Genomic DNA, 16706 nt, shown 5'->3' with positions numbered 1-16706 from the left:
AGCCAAGGAGCAGGGAAAAAGTACAGAAGAAAGTTATTTCCATCTCTGTGGAATTTTCTGTGGAATTTTCCAAAAGTCACTATTATCTACCAGCAGACCTGCAGAAAACATTCAAGTCAGTATTGACATCCTATCTCTTTGGAATCTTCAGAGCTTTATCATCCAAATGTCATCAGAATCATGTAGGTCATAAAAAGTGTAAGCATACTGTATGTAAGTATCGTCTTACAGATAGACAATTATCACTCTTGGAAATGTGAAACAGGTTGCAATAAATGAAGGTTATGAAACAGGCCATAGTAAATCTACTGTACCTGTTGAATACCACCCACGTATTTTTTTACTATAGAGAGATGTGGGTTAAGTGGTAGTTTGGAGTTGTACAACAAAACTGTCAAAGAAGTCCTGTTTCAACACATATCCCCTCAAAGCCCGAAGCTATGGACTACCACGCTCTTAAAATGGTTTTCCTAAATGACAACGAGCAGGAAATCCAAGCGTAAGCGTGGACCATCCGCATTGTGCATAAAGCATACACATCAGAATACAGATATCAAGTAAAGTACACAAGCTTTCAAAGACTCCCGAGCTGGACCAGCCATTGGTTCATTCATCCCTGCACCATTCAGAGAAGAGTCAATGGTATTACTCATGAACCGTCGATGAGAATGACATTTTGATCTCTTCTTCATAACCTGCAACTTTTCAAAAATACTGGTGGAGTTTATTACTAGGTGACACATTTTGTATAAAAGGATGTTACATGTTTTACAACTGTAATGTAGTTTGCAGTTTATGTAGGATGTACTATGCACAAATAAATAAAATACAAGAATAACATTTTAGATTGTAATGAAATACTTCTGTAATAACGTACAACATGCATCTAAGACTGAATATATTGAACAACAATGGATGTGCTATTACACCAACCTCAAAATATGAATTTATGTAAATTCATTCAGTGCACACACGAGGGGATAATTAGTAGAATTTGTTGTAACAATGTTTAAACCTCTAATAATTATGTTAAAATATGCTGTGTACTTGACATGGTTAAATTAAGGGTCAATGTATTCAAACTGTTTTAGAAACAGTTTTGCATTTGAATAGGAGACTTGTAAAAGGAAAAGACAGTGTTGCAGTAAACGTCTTAGTTGTTATTCATTATACCGTAATAGGCAACATCAACAAGTGTGACTAAAACCAGAAAGCAGAAAATATGGCAAAAAATATACCTACATTGACCAATTGTCACTCAGAAATTATGATAGGTTGTGTATACATAGACAGACCAATTATGATATTTTGCCCAATTATTGGTATTTTGACCAATCAGATCAGATATTTTTCCAACAATTGGGTAAAAAGATCAGAATTGGGCTGCCTGTGTATACACAGCCGTGGATGATGACCAACTAGCGTTCAGATGAGCTATATTCCAATGTGCTTGATACATGAATTCATCCTATGTAGTATGCTAGTGTGGACATTGAAACAGAGCGATTGTCCTTCTGTAATGTCCATAACAAAACAGTGGTGATCAACCAGGAGGTTTCATGTAGTCTGAGGTTGGTTCAGTGTGTAGAAGACAAGTCTTTTCACCCTCCATCTTCAAAGACGCAGATCAGGACGACCCATGACCTTTTTGAATTTTTGGATCATAAAACGAGAGCCAGAGCCCTAAAATGAAAAAAGCACTTCAGGATATCAGACGGGATTCTCCAGAGAGGATTCTGATTAAGTGGCACACACACACCCTCACACACATAAACACACACACACACACCCTCACGCACACAAACACATAAGCACACACACACATACACAAACAAGGAAAAAGCATTCTTGATTGTGACTTGGCTCCGTCGGTATCCATATCCATCACAATGCTCTTCGCTGTGGAAAATCCTGCACACTATGAACTTGCAATACCACACACAGCAAAGGGAGAGAAAAACTGTCAAATCATAGACGGGGAAGACACTATTCGGTCGTCTTTACGTTATCAATGAGGTTGTGAAGAATCCAACGACCCACATTGATGACGTTAAGACAGCGCAACGTTTTCACCACTTTGCCTTTGCCACTGGGCTGCAGGTCTATGTAATAGACCCGCTTTGTTTTTGGTGTTGAGGTGAGTGCCCCCCCCTCCCAAGGGCCAGGACTGATTGGTGCAAATTGGAGGGGAATACTATAGAACAGAATACTTCAACTATAAACCTCATCTTCAATGGAAGAGCCTCATCTTGCTGGTGGTTCCAAATACTCAAGTCAGTTTTTGTTGTTGTTGTGAAAACCTAAATTTGTAATGCGGTAGAGTTCAGCTGTTTCTTTTTTGTTAATTCAGTTATTTTTTCGAAAGCAAATTCAGAGTGATGAAAATATTGTGCGGTCGTAGTAAAAAGCCTTGTGCTCCTATTATAGCTGGCTCACTGGCTTGCAGCAGTGTTGTTGTTGGCAGACTGGAGAGAGGCAGAAGAGAGAGGGGGCACTCAGGACTAACACTACCGGCCAATCAGTCAGTTACTTACACAGTACCACTGTGCTCGCAGCAGCAAAGCTTACTTCTTCTTCCCTCCTAATGACATATTTTCTGTTTTTTTCTTCTGTGCCTCATTGAACAAAAGACACATCTTTATGTTAGAAAGTGGTTGGACACAGACGCGTAAATCCCACCCCTCCCCCGACACAAACACCCTGGATGATTGTGAGTAATAAGAAATTCCAATTCTCTCCAATGTTTTTCAACTAGGAAAAGTGGGAATTGGAATTTGGTTTACTAAGGAAGTGTAATATTAAGTGAGAACAGATGTCCTACCTCTGTCATGGCGTCATCGATCTGCTTCAGCTCCTCATAGTGGTCTCTAGAGTCTCTCAGAGGCTGCACCATGATCTCCTCAATCTGGGGGAAGAGCTGCAACACACACAGGGGAGGATTGTGGGTAGGTATTCAGGACAGTATGGAATTATCCACTGGCATTGTTTTCAAGAGGTCATGAAACACAAGAGACGTGTACAAACGGAAACACACGCTTGTGTGCACAAACACCAACACACACATACTTGCACACTATGTCAAGCTAATATTGGGGCGGCAATTTACAGTGTTTAGAGCGTTGGGCCAGTAACCGAAAGGTTGCTAGATTGAATCCCCGAGCTGACGAGGTAAAAATCTGTCGTTCTGCTCCTGAACAAGTTAGTTAACACACTGTTCTTAGGCTGTCATTGTAAATAAGAATTTGTTCTTAACTGTCTTGCCTAGTTAAACATATACAGTGCCTTGCGAAAGTATTCGGCCCCCTTGAACTTTGCGACCTTTTGCCACATTTCAGGCTTCAAACATAAAGATATAAAACTGTATTTTTTGTGAAGACTCAACAACAAGTGGGACACAATCATGAAGTGGAACGACATTTATTGGATATTTCAAACTTTTCTAACAAATCAAAAACTGAAAAATTGGGCGTGCAAAATTATTCAGCCCCTTTACTTTCAGTGCAGCAAACTCTCTCCAGAAGTTCAGTGAGGATCTCTGAATGATCCAATGTTGACCTAAATGACTAATGATGATAAATACAATCCACCTGTGTGTAATCAAGTCTCCGTATGAATGCACCTGCACTGTGATAGTCTCAGAGGTCCGTCAAAAGCGCAGAGAGCATCATGAAGAACAAGGAACACACCAGGCAGGTCCGAGATACTGTTGTGAAGAAGTTTAAAGCTGGATTTGGATACAAAAAGATTTCCCAAGCTTTAAACATCCCAAGGAGCACTGTGCAAGCGATAATATTGAAATGGAAGGAGTATCAGACCACTGCAAATCTACCAAGATCTGGCCGTCCCTCTAAACTTTCAGCTCATACAAGGAGAAGACTGATCAGAGATGCAGCCAAGAGGCCCATGATCACTCTGGATGAACTGCAGAGATCTACAGCTGAGGTGGGAGACTCTGTCCATAGGACAACAATCAGTCGTATATTGCACAAATCTGGCCTTTGTGGAAGAGTGGCAAGAAGAAAGCCATTTCTTAAAGATATCCATAAAAAGTGTTGTTTAAAGTTTGCCACAAGCCACCTGGGAGACACACCAAACATGTGGAAGAAGGTGCTCTGGTCAGATGAAACCAAAAATTGAACTTTTTGGCAACAATGCAAAACGTTATGTTTGGCGTAAAAGCAACACAGCTCATCACCCTGAACACACCATCCCAAACTGTCAAACATGGTGGTGGCAGCATCATGGTTTGGGCCTGCTTTTCTTCAGCAGGGACAGGGAAGATGGTTAAAATTGATGGGAAGATGGATGGAGCCAAATACAGGACCATTCTGGAAGAAAACCTGATGGAGTCTGCAAAAGACCAGAGACTGGGACGGAGATTTGTCTTCCAACAAGACAATGATCCAAAACATAAAGCAAAATCTACAATGGAATGGTTCAAAAATAAACATATCCAGGTGTTAGAATGGCCAAGTCAAAGTCCAGACCTGAATCCAATCGAGAATCTGTGGAAAGAACTGAAAACTGCTGTTCATAAATGCTCTCCATCCAACCTCACTGAGCTCGAGCTGTTTTGCAAGGAGGAATGGGAAAAAAATTCAGTCTCTCGATGTGCAAAACTGATAGAGACATACCCCAAGCGACTTACAGCTGTAATCGCAGCAAAAGGTGGGGCGACAAAGTATTAACTTAAGGGGGCTGAATAATTTTGTACGCCCAATTTTTCAGTTTTTGATTTGTTAAAAAAGTTTGAAATATCCAATAAATGTCGTTCCACTTCATGATTGTGTCCCACTTGTTGTTGATTCTTCACAAAAAAATACAGTTTTATATCTTTATGTTTGAAGCCTGAAATGTGGCAAAAGGTCGCAAAGTTCAAAGGGGCCGAATACTTTCGCAAGGCACTGTACATATTTTAAATATGGTCACATTGCTTTGTAGCTCAAACATACACGCCTACCTTCATGACTGTCTCAAACATTGGGATGAGGACAAACTTGATGAATCCGATCTGGGCAGTGGGCTTGGTCACTTTGTCTCTGTCCATAAACGGAGCCACCGGCAGCCCTTCAGTCTTCTCCCTGTCACTCTGTCCATTCCCGAGACAGGAGGGTTTGCACATGTCACTCCGCTCTTTCATGACATCATTCTAATTAATAGACTCATCCCGATGAAGGCCAAGACGGCTCAAGGGGAACTGATTTTTACCCTTCTAAAAAAAGCATGCGCAACTTCAAGAGTGACAGCTGAGCCTGTTTTCACCCCATAGTTCCAATCAACACATTACTAGACTCATATTTTATTTTTGACTTTATTGTTAGACATGATTAGACTCGATCGAGGTCACCTGCATGAAGTACTCCTCCAGCAGACAGTCCACCCAGGGTTCGGCCACCTCGGTAGGCCGGACCTCGTTGGAGATGTCGCAGCATTTGATCAGAACCATCTTCAGCTGCACACATACGGACAAGGCACAAAGAGACCTTTTCACCATGCGTTATGTCAACACAAGCATAGTTTTTAGCATTGGCTAGCTAGTTTGACTTTTCAGGAAAGGTCCACTTGTGGTAAAAGGCTTCGGAGCGCGTAAGATCAACGCAGGCACTTTGTCTTAGAACCCTCTGGCTTTATCCCATTGGATGGACAGGACTGACGTCATGAGACCGACGTCATGAGACCGACGTCAGTATGCTGCAAACAGTTTCGCTTTCCCCACTGTCCCTGTCCCCATATTGGGCTTGAACCAGCGATCCTCTGCTCGCAGACACACGTGAACGCCTGCCTTGACAACGTACCAACCGTTTGAGCTATCAAAAAATATCTAATTTGACAGCTCCGTCAGTGGCATTTCAAGATAGCGGTGGAGTGAGCTTACAGTACATTCTTAACTCCCATTACAGTCACATGATATCACCAGTCCACTATTCAAAGTCTTTCTTGGGTATGCCCTATTTTTCCATCCCTGTCTTTGTTACTGAGCACCCCTCCTGCTTTCTGTTGTTTGCTGAAGTGCAGAGGCTATACCTGAACAAAGCTTTGCCTATTTGGCACCTCTTGATATACAGTATACACAGACAGTTGATGCCATGTGATGTACGATACGTACGCATGTGACATGCTCCTCGTTGGTGAAGTCAAAGCTGTCCACTTTATGTTTGAAGGAGTCTAATATCTCCCCATGCCGGGCCATGTCTGTGGCCAAGATCAGGGTAATGATGGCCTGTAAAGGGAGATGGAATCATCACAAATGCCTTAGGCCAACTCAAAACATCTCGTGGTTAGTTGGAGAGAAGGAAATGCAAAAAAAGACAAAGGCAGCAACCCAAATGGGACCCCATTCCCAATATAGTGCACTGCCTCTGTCAATAGTGGTGCACATGCAGGTAATAGGGTGCAACTTGGGATGCAGAAGAATCACTGTGCATTAGCCTAGGACACCACCTACCTGTCTGATCTGCTTGTAGGCCTCCAATTCGACGTTGGCGAATATGTTGCACTCGGGCAGCGATAGGATCTGGAAGGCCACGGCGCAGTGATGGTTCTCCAGGGGAGATATATCGTTGTAACGCACGGCCAGCTCTGTGCGAGCGTTGATCTGGTACCTGACGACCAAAATACACCTCTGTGACAGTTTGATTTATGCCTAAGACCAGGAGTGTTCCTTGACAACATGACCTGACCAGGGAAGCCTATAATCACTGGGCCCAGAGTTTTACCCTGGTCATGTCACATGGTTAGGAAGGAACTTCTAAATTTACATCAAACCTGGAAGTATAGATTGGACCATTTCCACAATGTAATAACATCAATGAAGAAGTTCCAGAACATCTCTTTGTGAATGAAGATGTCAGTATTGTGTCTATCATCAACATCTATTCACAGATCTAGTGAAGGCTGTAGAGCAGGGGGAACTGAGGCGCAGAGTAGGAACCTTTGGGCACCTACGTGTTGTTGTAGCCGGGGTGGTCCAGGTCGTGGCACACTGCAGCTGTCATGAGAATGCCCATGTCCGTCAGAGTCATCTTCTCCTGAGGAACACACACAGCACATGTTAGTCTCCTATAAATCTCTAGTACAAAGTGACAGGAGATTTTCCTGACATCCTGACCTGACCAGGAAAAAACTCTGGACCCTAGTTATAGACCATGTGTGTCTGGTAAATGGCATGTATTATATTGTATTAGTACAGTCGTTTCTTACCGGCAGGTTACACAGGTTAATCATGCCATACATCATCTGACTGACACAGAAGCAGTGGCGGAAGTTGTGGAACGGGTTGCTGCGATAGTTCTCCTGAATGCCCAGCTGTGAGAAAAAAAGCTGTCAATCAAACTAGCCAAATAGTCATCAATACTCGTTGGTCCTCTTCTTTGAAGTTGTTGTTCCATATCAGTTGCACATTGAGGTAATTGCTTTTATACAGTTGTACTTTTACCAGCCAGCGTTTGAGAGTGATGGGGTTCATGTTGAATTCCTTCACCAGTCCCAGGTCATGGTACATGTACTCTAAGCAGCTCAGCATCTAAACCACCGACCAAAGACACGGTTAAAAGAATACTACACGCATCATCATAAGGCGCAACAAGTGCTCTATCTTTAACTTGGTTGCTGACATGCAAAACATTTTTGGGATTGGACTAATTAACAAAATACCAAAAGATAGTTTTTGAGTGTGTGGTTATTCCTTTAAGTTCACAATTCGAGAAAATACTTCAAAATGTTTTACTACAAAAAATGTGATTATATATGCCTGGTTGGAAACATGATAGATATTAGACCTGAATCTCAAGAGAACTAACCTCATTGTGTTCCCAATGCCAGACATCGAATGTTGGCTTCTTCAGTGCTTCAATAGTCTCCTGGGATAAGGTGTACTGTAGAAATGAGCGAGAAGCCACAGCGTCAGTTCTAGGATTTAAGGATGTCAAAGTGATGAATATGTTTAGCCTACTGTATATTACTAGAATCCCCTAATTCCGTACCTTTGGATAACTTGGGACGTCACGTCTGGGATTTAGCTTCTTCCCGTCCTCTGAGAAGTTGTACTTGCAGGGACAGTTCCCGACTCTGACGAGATACGAGCAAATACATCATATTTGTGTCATCGATCTGCTGCTAGCTGTGTGATTCCTTACTATGTGTGATAGTCTTACTATAGAATATCCTAAGAAATCTGGAGCATGGCTTGGTGAGTGTCAATGATGTCAAAGGTCACCGTACCTCCCTCCTCCTCTGGATGTCATCTCATCTCGTAGTTTCTTTAGGTCATTTTTGCACTTCTCAATCTCCACAACCTTCAGTCCCTCCACTGTAACGTTCAACACGACAGTTAGTACTTGAAACGGCGAATTCAGGGACAGTGAAACAACAACACACATGCACACAGAAACACACACACACACACACACACACACACATCGAAAGTTCAGTGAAAAAACCCTTGCACATACACTCCACTCTTTTCTCCAACATTGCCAGTCTGTTGGTCACCTCAGTTTTCAGCTCGTTGATTCGGAAAGCCCTGCAAAAAAAATACGTGAATGGGGTTTGTTTGAAAAGCCTCTGGTGTCATGGAAGTATTTCTGCGGAAAGAGAAAAGACTAAAGCGGAGTGCTTCTGTCTGCAGTGGAACATAAACGCGCCAATTACCTGCTGAACTGCTCCGCCACCTGAGATAACACGTTTTGAAACATGTCTTCTTTCTCTGTGGGCGCAAACAAACGAGAAACAAATTGCTCGAGTGATCAAAATGCTACCTGTGAAACATGAAGAAATGTTTAGTACCCAGATCTGTTTTAATGTTGTTTTTACATTGTTTTAAAGTTTTTGCTGTGATCGTTTTATGTGCGCTATGTGAGTAAAATCTGAATTTGAAATATCGTGTTGGCACTTCACCTCCAAGCTGACCGGTGGACAAAGAAATGACTTTGTACAAGGAGCTGAAAAACATGTCAGTGACATTCCAACATCATTCACCAAGTCATTGTCTACATCACATTTGAAAATCATTTTTTACACATAGTACAAACAGGTCATTTTTTCTATATATTTTCTATGACCGAGATCAATAAAATATACTGTATCATTGAGATTTGGTGATTATGGTAAAGGTGACATGTTACTTGGGAGAGTTGGTAGGCATAGTAGGGTCTATGGACACCAGGGCCCCTTCAGGATCCACCATCATGATAGCAGTATTCCTATGGACGGGGAGCAACAAGAATAAATAACAAGGGTGTGTCCCAAATAGCACCCTATTCACAAACTGCACTACTCTTGACCAGGGCACAAAAGTAGTGCACTCTATAGGGTTTCAACCTACATTTCTTGTCAGCATTCTCTAAAACGCACGCTAATGAGCTTGTCGTTTGGTGTTTACTTGTAGTTGACTTATCATTCATAAAGCTCTGTCAGGGTAGTGATTCGATACATTTGTAGTGACCTTGAAACAAAGGCGTTGTGTGTCATGCATACTTTAGACTGATGTGGGACTGTGAGGGAGTGGTGGGAGAGACGAGAGAAGGAGAAATGTCACTGACCTGGGGATGTTGGACGAGGAACAAAGAAGCTCCTTGATGTCACATGGGCTGCAGTGACGACTGAAAGCCACCTGAAAAAAAAGGCAGACGCATGGTGAGAGTCGTTCGTGTCTCTCTACGCATCTCAAGCCACCTAAAACAGTCAGCTCTCTGTGAGACCGAAGTCTGTTATGTCATTTTTTTGTTTTTAGTCTGCAGTGTCCAAAGTGGAAAGAGTGGGGAAGAAAACAATTGTATTTTTTTAAATGTTATTTATCCTTTATTTAAACAGGGAAGTCACACTAAGATGCACATCTCTTTTTCAAGTGAGCCCTGTATGTTGAGAGTTAAGATGTTAAGGACTAAATCACAAAGGCATGCAGTTGAAGATGTGTGTGAACTAAACACAGTGGAGCCTACCCTTGTCAGGGACCAACCCAATCTCGTAGATAATACGACACTCTAACAGCATACTAGCAACAAATCCTTGCGTCATCAACCCAGTGAGAGAGTTTGTATCGTTCTCTGTAAATCACAGCAATATACACAGAAATGCCAAAACAGATTATACATTTCATAAACAATGTCAGTTATGTAGTGGTATACTGATGGCACACATATTCGTTTTATATTGTGTCTGTCTGAAATTAATTGTCAAATAAAGTGTATCTAAGCTGGCCATGTTGGCTAGCCTCCAACAACTTGAAGACCTTTTGCACAAGCAGATGTAGTAGACAATCCCTCAAACTCTCGAGGCCTTGAATGGACATGTGTCACATTCAGGTTTCTACTTGAAAAACTCTATGCCACCATAACAACAGGGGTTTGTGCAATCACAAGTATACTGGGTTTACTAAGTGCCTGGCTCTATGTATCCAAAATCCAAGCAGACTTGAAGAAATAGGCAAGTCAGTGTTCAAACGTAACAAAATCTGGTAGAGTCACTTGTGCTAAGTGGATAAAATATGAAGAGGGCATTGACAATTTTTATTCCTGAATGCATTCAAGGTTCAATGGGCCAAAGAAATTGGAGGACATATCCATTGGAGAAGCAGTTGCTGTTTGAAATGCTGCCAAATGCAACATTGTGATAGCACTGTTTGGTCATATGATCTGAAGTTTGGACACACCTACTCATTCAAGGGGTTTTCTTTATTTGTACTATTTTTTACATTGTAGAATAACAGTGAAGACATCAAAACTATGAAATAACACATATGGAATCATGTAGTAAACAAAAAAGTGTTAAGCAAATCTAAATATACTTTATATTTGAGATTCTTCAAAGTAGCCACCCTTTGCCTAGATGACAGCGTTGCACACTCTGGCAAAAGCCATCAAGCGCTATGATGAAATTGGCTCTCATGAGGACCGCCACAGGAAAGGAAGACCCAGAGTTACCTCTGCTGCAAAGGATAAATTCATTAGACTTTACAGCCTCAGAAATTGCAGCCCAAATAAATGCTTCACAGAGTTCAGGTAACACATCTCAACATCAACCGTTCAGAGTTGACTGCGTGAATCAGGCTTTCGTGGTTGAATTGCTGCAAAGAAACCAATAAGGACTCCTATAAAAAGAGACTTGCGTGGGCCAAGAAACATGAGCAATGGACATCAGACCGGTGGAAATCTGTCCTTTGGTCTGATGAGTCCAAATTGGTTCCAACCGCCGTGTCTTTGTGAGACTCAGAATAGGTGAACAGATGATCTCCGCATGTGTGGTTCCCAAAGTGAAGCAGGTAGGAGGAGGTGTGATGCTGAGGGGGTGCTTTGCTGGTGACACTGTCTGTGATTTATTTAGAATTCAAGGCACACTTAACCAGCATGGCCACCACAGTATTCTGCAGCGATAAGCCATCCCATCTGGTTTGTGTTTAGTGGGACTATCAATTGTTTTTCAACAGTACAATGACCCAACACACCTCCAGGCTACCGTAAGGGCTATTTGACCAAGAAGGAGAGTGATGGAGTGCTGCATCAGATGACCTGGCCTCCACAATCACCCGACCTCAACCAAATTGAGATGGTTTGGAATGAGTTGGACCGCAGAGTGAAGGAAAAGCAGTCAACAAGTGCTCAGCATTGCTGTCATCAAGGCAAAGTGTGGCTTCTTTGAATATATTTTAATTTAACACTTAACACTTACTACATGATTCCATATGTGTTATTTCATAGTGTTGATCTCTTCACTATTATTCTACAATGTAAAAAATAGTACAAATAAAGAAAAACCCTGAAATGAGAAGGTGTGTCCAAACTTTTGACTGGTATAGTATCTCTAGAGAAACTTCAGCCCAATGTGCAATGTGAGCATCGAGCTCAGCAATTTATTTTTTGAAAGAAATGGAATTGTAGTCTTTAACCATTTTCCGGGCCTTCCTTTCATTCCAGCTCCTGGATGGCAGGGAGCTCGCTCCCAATGATATACTGGGCTGTCCGCACCACCCTCTGTAGAGCCATGCGATCGAGGACAGCACATTTACCATACCAAACAGTGAAGCAACCAGTCAAGATGCTCTCAATACTACAGCCGTAGGACTTTTTGAGGATTTGAGGGCCCATACCATTTTAGATTCTTAGTGATTTGCACAGAGAGGAACTCTCGACCCGCTCCACTGCAGCCCCATCGATGTGGATGGTCTCCGTCCCCGTCCCCCCGTATCCTGTAGTCCACCATCAGCTCCTTGTCCTTACTGATGCGGAGGGAGTGATTGTTGTTCCGGCCCCCCACAGCCAGGTCACAGCCCTACTTCTTTCTGTAGGCTGTCTCATCGTCACCGGTGATCAGGCCTACCACCGTCGCATCGTCAGCAAACTTGATGATGGTGTTGCAGTTGTGTGTGGCAATGCAGTTGTGGTTGAACAGGGAGTACAGGAGGGGACTAAGCACACACCCCGTGGGGCCCTCGTGTTGAAGGTCAGCGTGGTGTAGGTGATGTTGTATAGCCTCACCACCTGGGGTTGGCCCGTCAGGAAGTCCAGGATTCAGTTGCAGAGGGAGGTGTGCACTCCCAGGGTCCTAAGCTTGGTGACGAGCTTGTAGGGGACAATGGTATTGAACGCTGAGCTGTAGTCAATTGTTACGGATACAAGTATCCTGTGTGTGTATTTGTTTTCTCTCCTTCGGCCCTAGTCACATGTGTCACTAATCAGTCGCCACTGAAGGCACACCTGCTCCTTTTCCCTTGCCCAATCACATCCCCTTTCCCTTGGTTTAATAACCCAGTCAGTTGTTTTCCCAAACACTCTCTCTCTCTCTCTCTCTCTCTCTCTCTCTCTCTCTCTCTCTCTCTCTCTCTCTCTCTCTCTCTCTCTCTCTCTCTCTCTCTCTCTCCTCTCTCTCTCTCTCTCTCTCTCTCTCTCTCTCTCTCTCTCTCTCTCTCTCTCTCTCTCTCTCTCTCTCTCTCTCTCTCTCTCTCTCTCTCTCTCTCTCTCTCTCTCTCTCTCTCTCTCTCTCTCTCTCTCTCTCTCTCTCTCTCTCTCTCTCTATGGATGAAGCTATCTTTATTTCGTTTGTTTTGGTGTCTACATCTCACTTTGTCCGTTATCCTTAGCCAGCAGCATACTGCCCTGCATGCTGGCTTGCTTCTGAAGCTACGCAGAGTTGGTCCTGGTCAGTCCCTGGATGGGAGACCAGGTGCTGCTGGAAGTGGTGTTGGAGGGCCAGTAGGAGGCACTCCTTCCTCTGGTCTAAAAAATATGACAGTGCCCTGTGTAGGGTGCCGTCTTTCAGCTGGGACGTTAAACGGGTGTCTTGACTCTCTGAGGTCATTAAAGATCCCATGGCACTTGTCATAAGAGTAGGGGTGTTAAACCCGGTGTCCTGGCTAAATGCCCAATCTGGCCCTCAAACCATTATGGTCACCTAATAATCCCCAGTTTACAATTGCCTCATTCATCCCCCTCCTCTCCCCTGTAACTATTCCCCAGGTCGTTGCTGCAAATGAGAACGTGTTCTCCGTCAACTTGGTGTGTGACTGTTTGTTTGTTGGTGGGAAAAGGGGGTACCAAGACAAGTCGCCCATGGGCATACACTACCCGTAGGAAAACCTTGTCTAAGAACCCTAGTTAGAACTGGGCGGACCACCCACTGTATTTTATTGGTTAGATAGCTAGCGGTTATTGAGGCAGGTTAGACTAGCTTAGGGGTTTTTGGATATTTATTCTTTATTTCCACCGGTCCAGCTCAGTCCCCCCCCCCCCCCCCCCATTACCGTGTGTTTAAAATAAACCTTAAGTGTTTGACGGTAGGTTTAGGTTGCCTGTTGTTTTAGTTCTCACTGTTCCTTTTCACTGTTATGATTTGCGTGAGATATGTTACGGGTCTCGTTTCCATCCCCTTCTAGACTGCAGGGCCAAAGGGGTTCGTAAACATCAATGAACAGCATTCTCACACTGGTATTCCTCTTACGCATCTAGGTGGGTGAGGGCAGTGTGGAGTGCAATAGAGATTGTGTCGCCTATGGTTCTGTTGGGGCGGTATGCAAATTGGAGTTGGTCTAGGGTGTCTGGGGTGATGGAGTTGATGTGTGCCATATCCAGCCTCTAAAAGCATTTCATGATTACAGACGTGAATGCTTACAGGGCGGTAGTCATTGTGGCAGGAAGCCTTAGAGTTCTTGGGAACAGTAATGATGGTGGTCAACTTAAAACATTTGGGGATTACAGACAGGGACAAGGAGAGGTTGAAAATTACAGTGAATATGCCTGCCAGCTGTTATGGGCATGCTCTGAGAACGTGCCCCCGGAATAACATCGGCCCCACGGCCCCTGCGTGTGTTGACCTGATTAAACCTTGCTCACAACGACCTCAGAGAGCGAGATCGCTCAACCTTCTGAGTCGGTGACGACCCTCGCACCACGATGGTGTAGCTTATATGATGAGAGCAAATATGAGACACAGAAGCCTATATTGTTGTTTATCTGCATTTACATGCTTACGGTGCAATGGCCTGGGAGCTGCGATAACAAGAACATACTGGGTAGGCTGGGGATGTTTCTAGCCTCACAAGTATCACGTTCTGTTTCTTTCCCCCTTTGACAATGAATTAGTCCACCGCACATTGGTTCTCCTTACAGTACAGTGAGTGCATACTTTTTCTGTATGTGATCCTTGCGGGAATTTAAACTACAACATTGGAAGCAACGCGCTTTCACCCGGCTACCCTGGGGAGGCAGGGTAGCCTAGTGGTTAGCGTGTTGGACTAGGAACCAAAAGGTTTCAAGTTCAAATCCCCGAGCTGACAAGGTAAAAATCTGTTGTTCTGCCCCTGAACAGGCAGTTAACCCATTGTTCCTAGGCCATCATTGAAAATAAGAATTTGTTCTTAACTGACTTGCCTAGTTAAATAAAGATAAAATAAACTGAGCCACACAGGAACTGTCTCATCAGACTCAGGGGGGAGTAGAAAACAAGTGAGGCATAGAACCTGCTTGCAACAGGTGGCACTGTCTGTGTTCGTTTAAAGTCCGCCACGAACACCTGTGGGTCACACCACCTCTTGGTCTATTTTTACCACAACTTGAAAACACAGCTATTTCAGAGGCCTCTCACATGACTGAGGAGTATTTACAACGTATTCACCGCGAATATAGAAATAAAATAGAGCATATAGGCAACAAGGGGCACAGAATGACTGGTGCACGAGATTAGGTGTGTGGTAACCGACAAAAACCGTGGAGATTATATGACTTTGGCGAGCTTTTGGTTTGGTGCCCTGATTCATACAGTAGTCAAATCATACTGTAGCCTACCTGTAGCCTACCATTACCAGAAAAATTACATCATTTCACCATCTGTCTGTCTATTGGTTGACTCCCTCATTGCAGCCAGGGACCTCAATGATTGAAGAGATGTAACCAAACAAGATCATTTGGATGCTGTCTATGATAGGTGTCTAACTCTGATACGGGAGTCCCCACAGAGTGACCCCAGCTCTCCCACTGACTTAGCTCAGAGAACAACTCCTCTTACACGGAAGAGAAGAGCATGATTACTCTGTCTGTGGATCTAATTTTGGTCAACTAGGATATTTGCTAAAGAAAATGGATGGAACTCATGGATAGGTAATAAGAGATGAATTCTTGGTGTTCCCTATTTCATTTCAAGTATGCTGACTAGCTACGGTAGAGAAAATAGCTGATGGCGCAATCTGTTAACTCAGCTGATGCGGATAATATCAGATAGAATTCAATAATTGAAAAATACATAACAATTGGGGATAAAATATAAACCTCATAAAGAGGTGGACCCACCTTATCCAGGAAGATTAGTATGGACAAAAAAACGATCAGAAAAGGGAATGGGGAAGAGAGAGACAATATAAATCTCATAGAGTAGGACCCACCTTCTGAACCTTACCATCCACGTCCAGATAGATGGTTTTTGGGGCATAGGAAGAGGAGCTGGAACCCATGCTGATTCCTCTATGTTTCTCTCTCGTACTCCTTCTCTCTCTCGCTCTCTCTCTCTCACCAATCCAGCAGGAGGAAGGTTTGGAGCCCCTGTCCTCCTGCAGAGGAGCCTGTATGGCCAGGGTCAGAGCCCTGGGAAACACAGCGAGATGCTATGACTGCAACACGGGAGCCACTATTGAAATACTGCAATAAACAACTTAATTGGAACTGAGACTTGAAAATGATGAATCATTACATATGCTGATTTTACCATCTCAATTAATCTGTAATCCAGAAAACAATTAAAGCACCATCAACATTTTTTCACTTATAAAGCAGCTTTGCATTATCATTTTCAACTGCACACTAAAATCACCGATCAAATATGACCAATCAATTGCTTTCATCTCGTAATTTCCATCTACCTCCATCAACACCTATGAAATTATTATCACTATTCTGACTATGATAACACAAATATGAAAAACAACATTGTAAGGACAATACACATAAATACAATTCAATCACAAATGTATTCTGAAGCTATATCTTGGAATCTAATCTTTCATGGTAAAACACTAATTATCACAATGACTTACTGTGTCAGCGATAGCTTTTTCCCCTGACGCGAGAAGCTTCTAAACTTTCCCGGCGCTGCTGATGCTGCTAATACACAGAGTGAGATGCGATAATTGGCACTCTGGTCCGTTGCCAGGGGACTGTTACTACGGTGATAAAAAAAAGAGGCTGCCCTCCTCCTATCTCCATAATGTATTTAGTAGAGAAGCTGCG

At 43.2% G+C, this 16706-nt stretch overlaps 1 protein-coding gene across 2 annotated transcripts; it reads right to left on the bottom strand.

The window, feature by feature from the left end:
• Window positions 1-303: 303 nt before the first annotated feature.
• On the bottom strand, window positions 304-16234 carry LOC110507376 (high affinity cGMP-specific 3',5'-cyclic phosphodiesterase 9A). 2 transcript variants are annotated; one of them, XM_021587326.2, is made up of 19 exons: window positions 15866-15934; window positions 9540-9610; window positions 9123-9200; window positions 8896-8939; window positions 8650-8704; window positions 8451-8521; window positions 8221-8308; window positions 7983-8067; window positions 7800-7874; window positions 7436-7522; window positions 7201-7305; window positions 6946-7028; window positions 6446-6602; window positions 6107-6220; window positions 5348-5452; window positions 4961-5089; window positions 2822-2917; window positions 2535-2615; window positions 304-1683 (listed from the first exon to the last, which is right to left on the bottom strand). In XM_021587326.2, the coding sequence occupies exons 1-18, from the start codon at window positions 15932-15934 to the stop codon at window positions 2565-2567; spliced, it is 1563 nt and encodes a 520-aa protein (XP_021443001.1). In that variant the 3' UTR covers window positions 304-1683; window positions 2535-2564. The 2 variants fall into 2 exon arrangements, with proteins under 2 accessions (XP_021443001.1, XP_021443000.1); XM_021587325.2 differs by lacking the exon at window positions 2535-2615 and having other exon boundaries at window positions 15866-16234.
• Between the last annotated feature and the right edge of the window lie 472 nt (window positions 16235-16706).

This window comes from Oncorhynchus mykiss, chromosome 27, assembly GCF_013265735.2.
Source record: "Oncorhynchus mykiss isolate Arlee chromosome 27, USDA_OmykA_1.1, whole genome shotgun sequence".
NCBI classification, from domain to species: domain Eukaryota; kingdom Metazoa; phylum Chordata; class Actinopteri; order Salmoniformes; family Salmonidae; genus Oncorhynchus; species Oncorhynchus mykiss.
The sequence above is the reverse complement of the archived record's forward strand: the minus strand, read 5'-3'. Positions and strand labels throughout refer to the sequence as shown.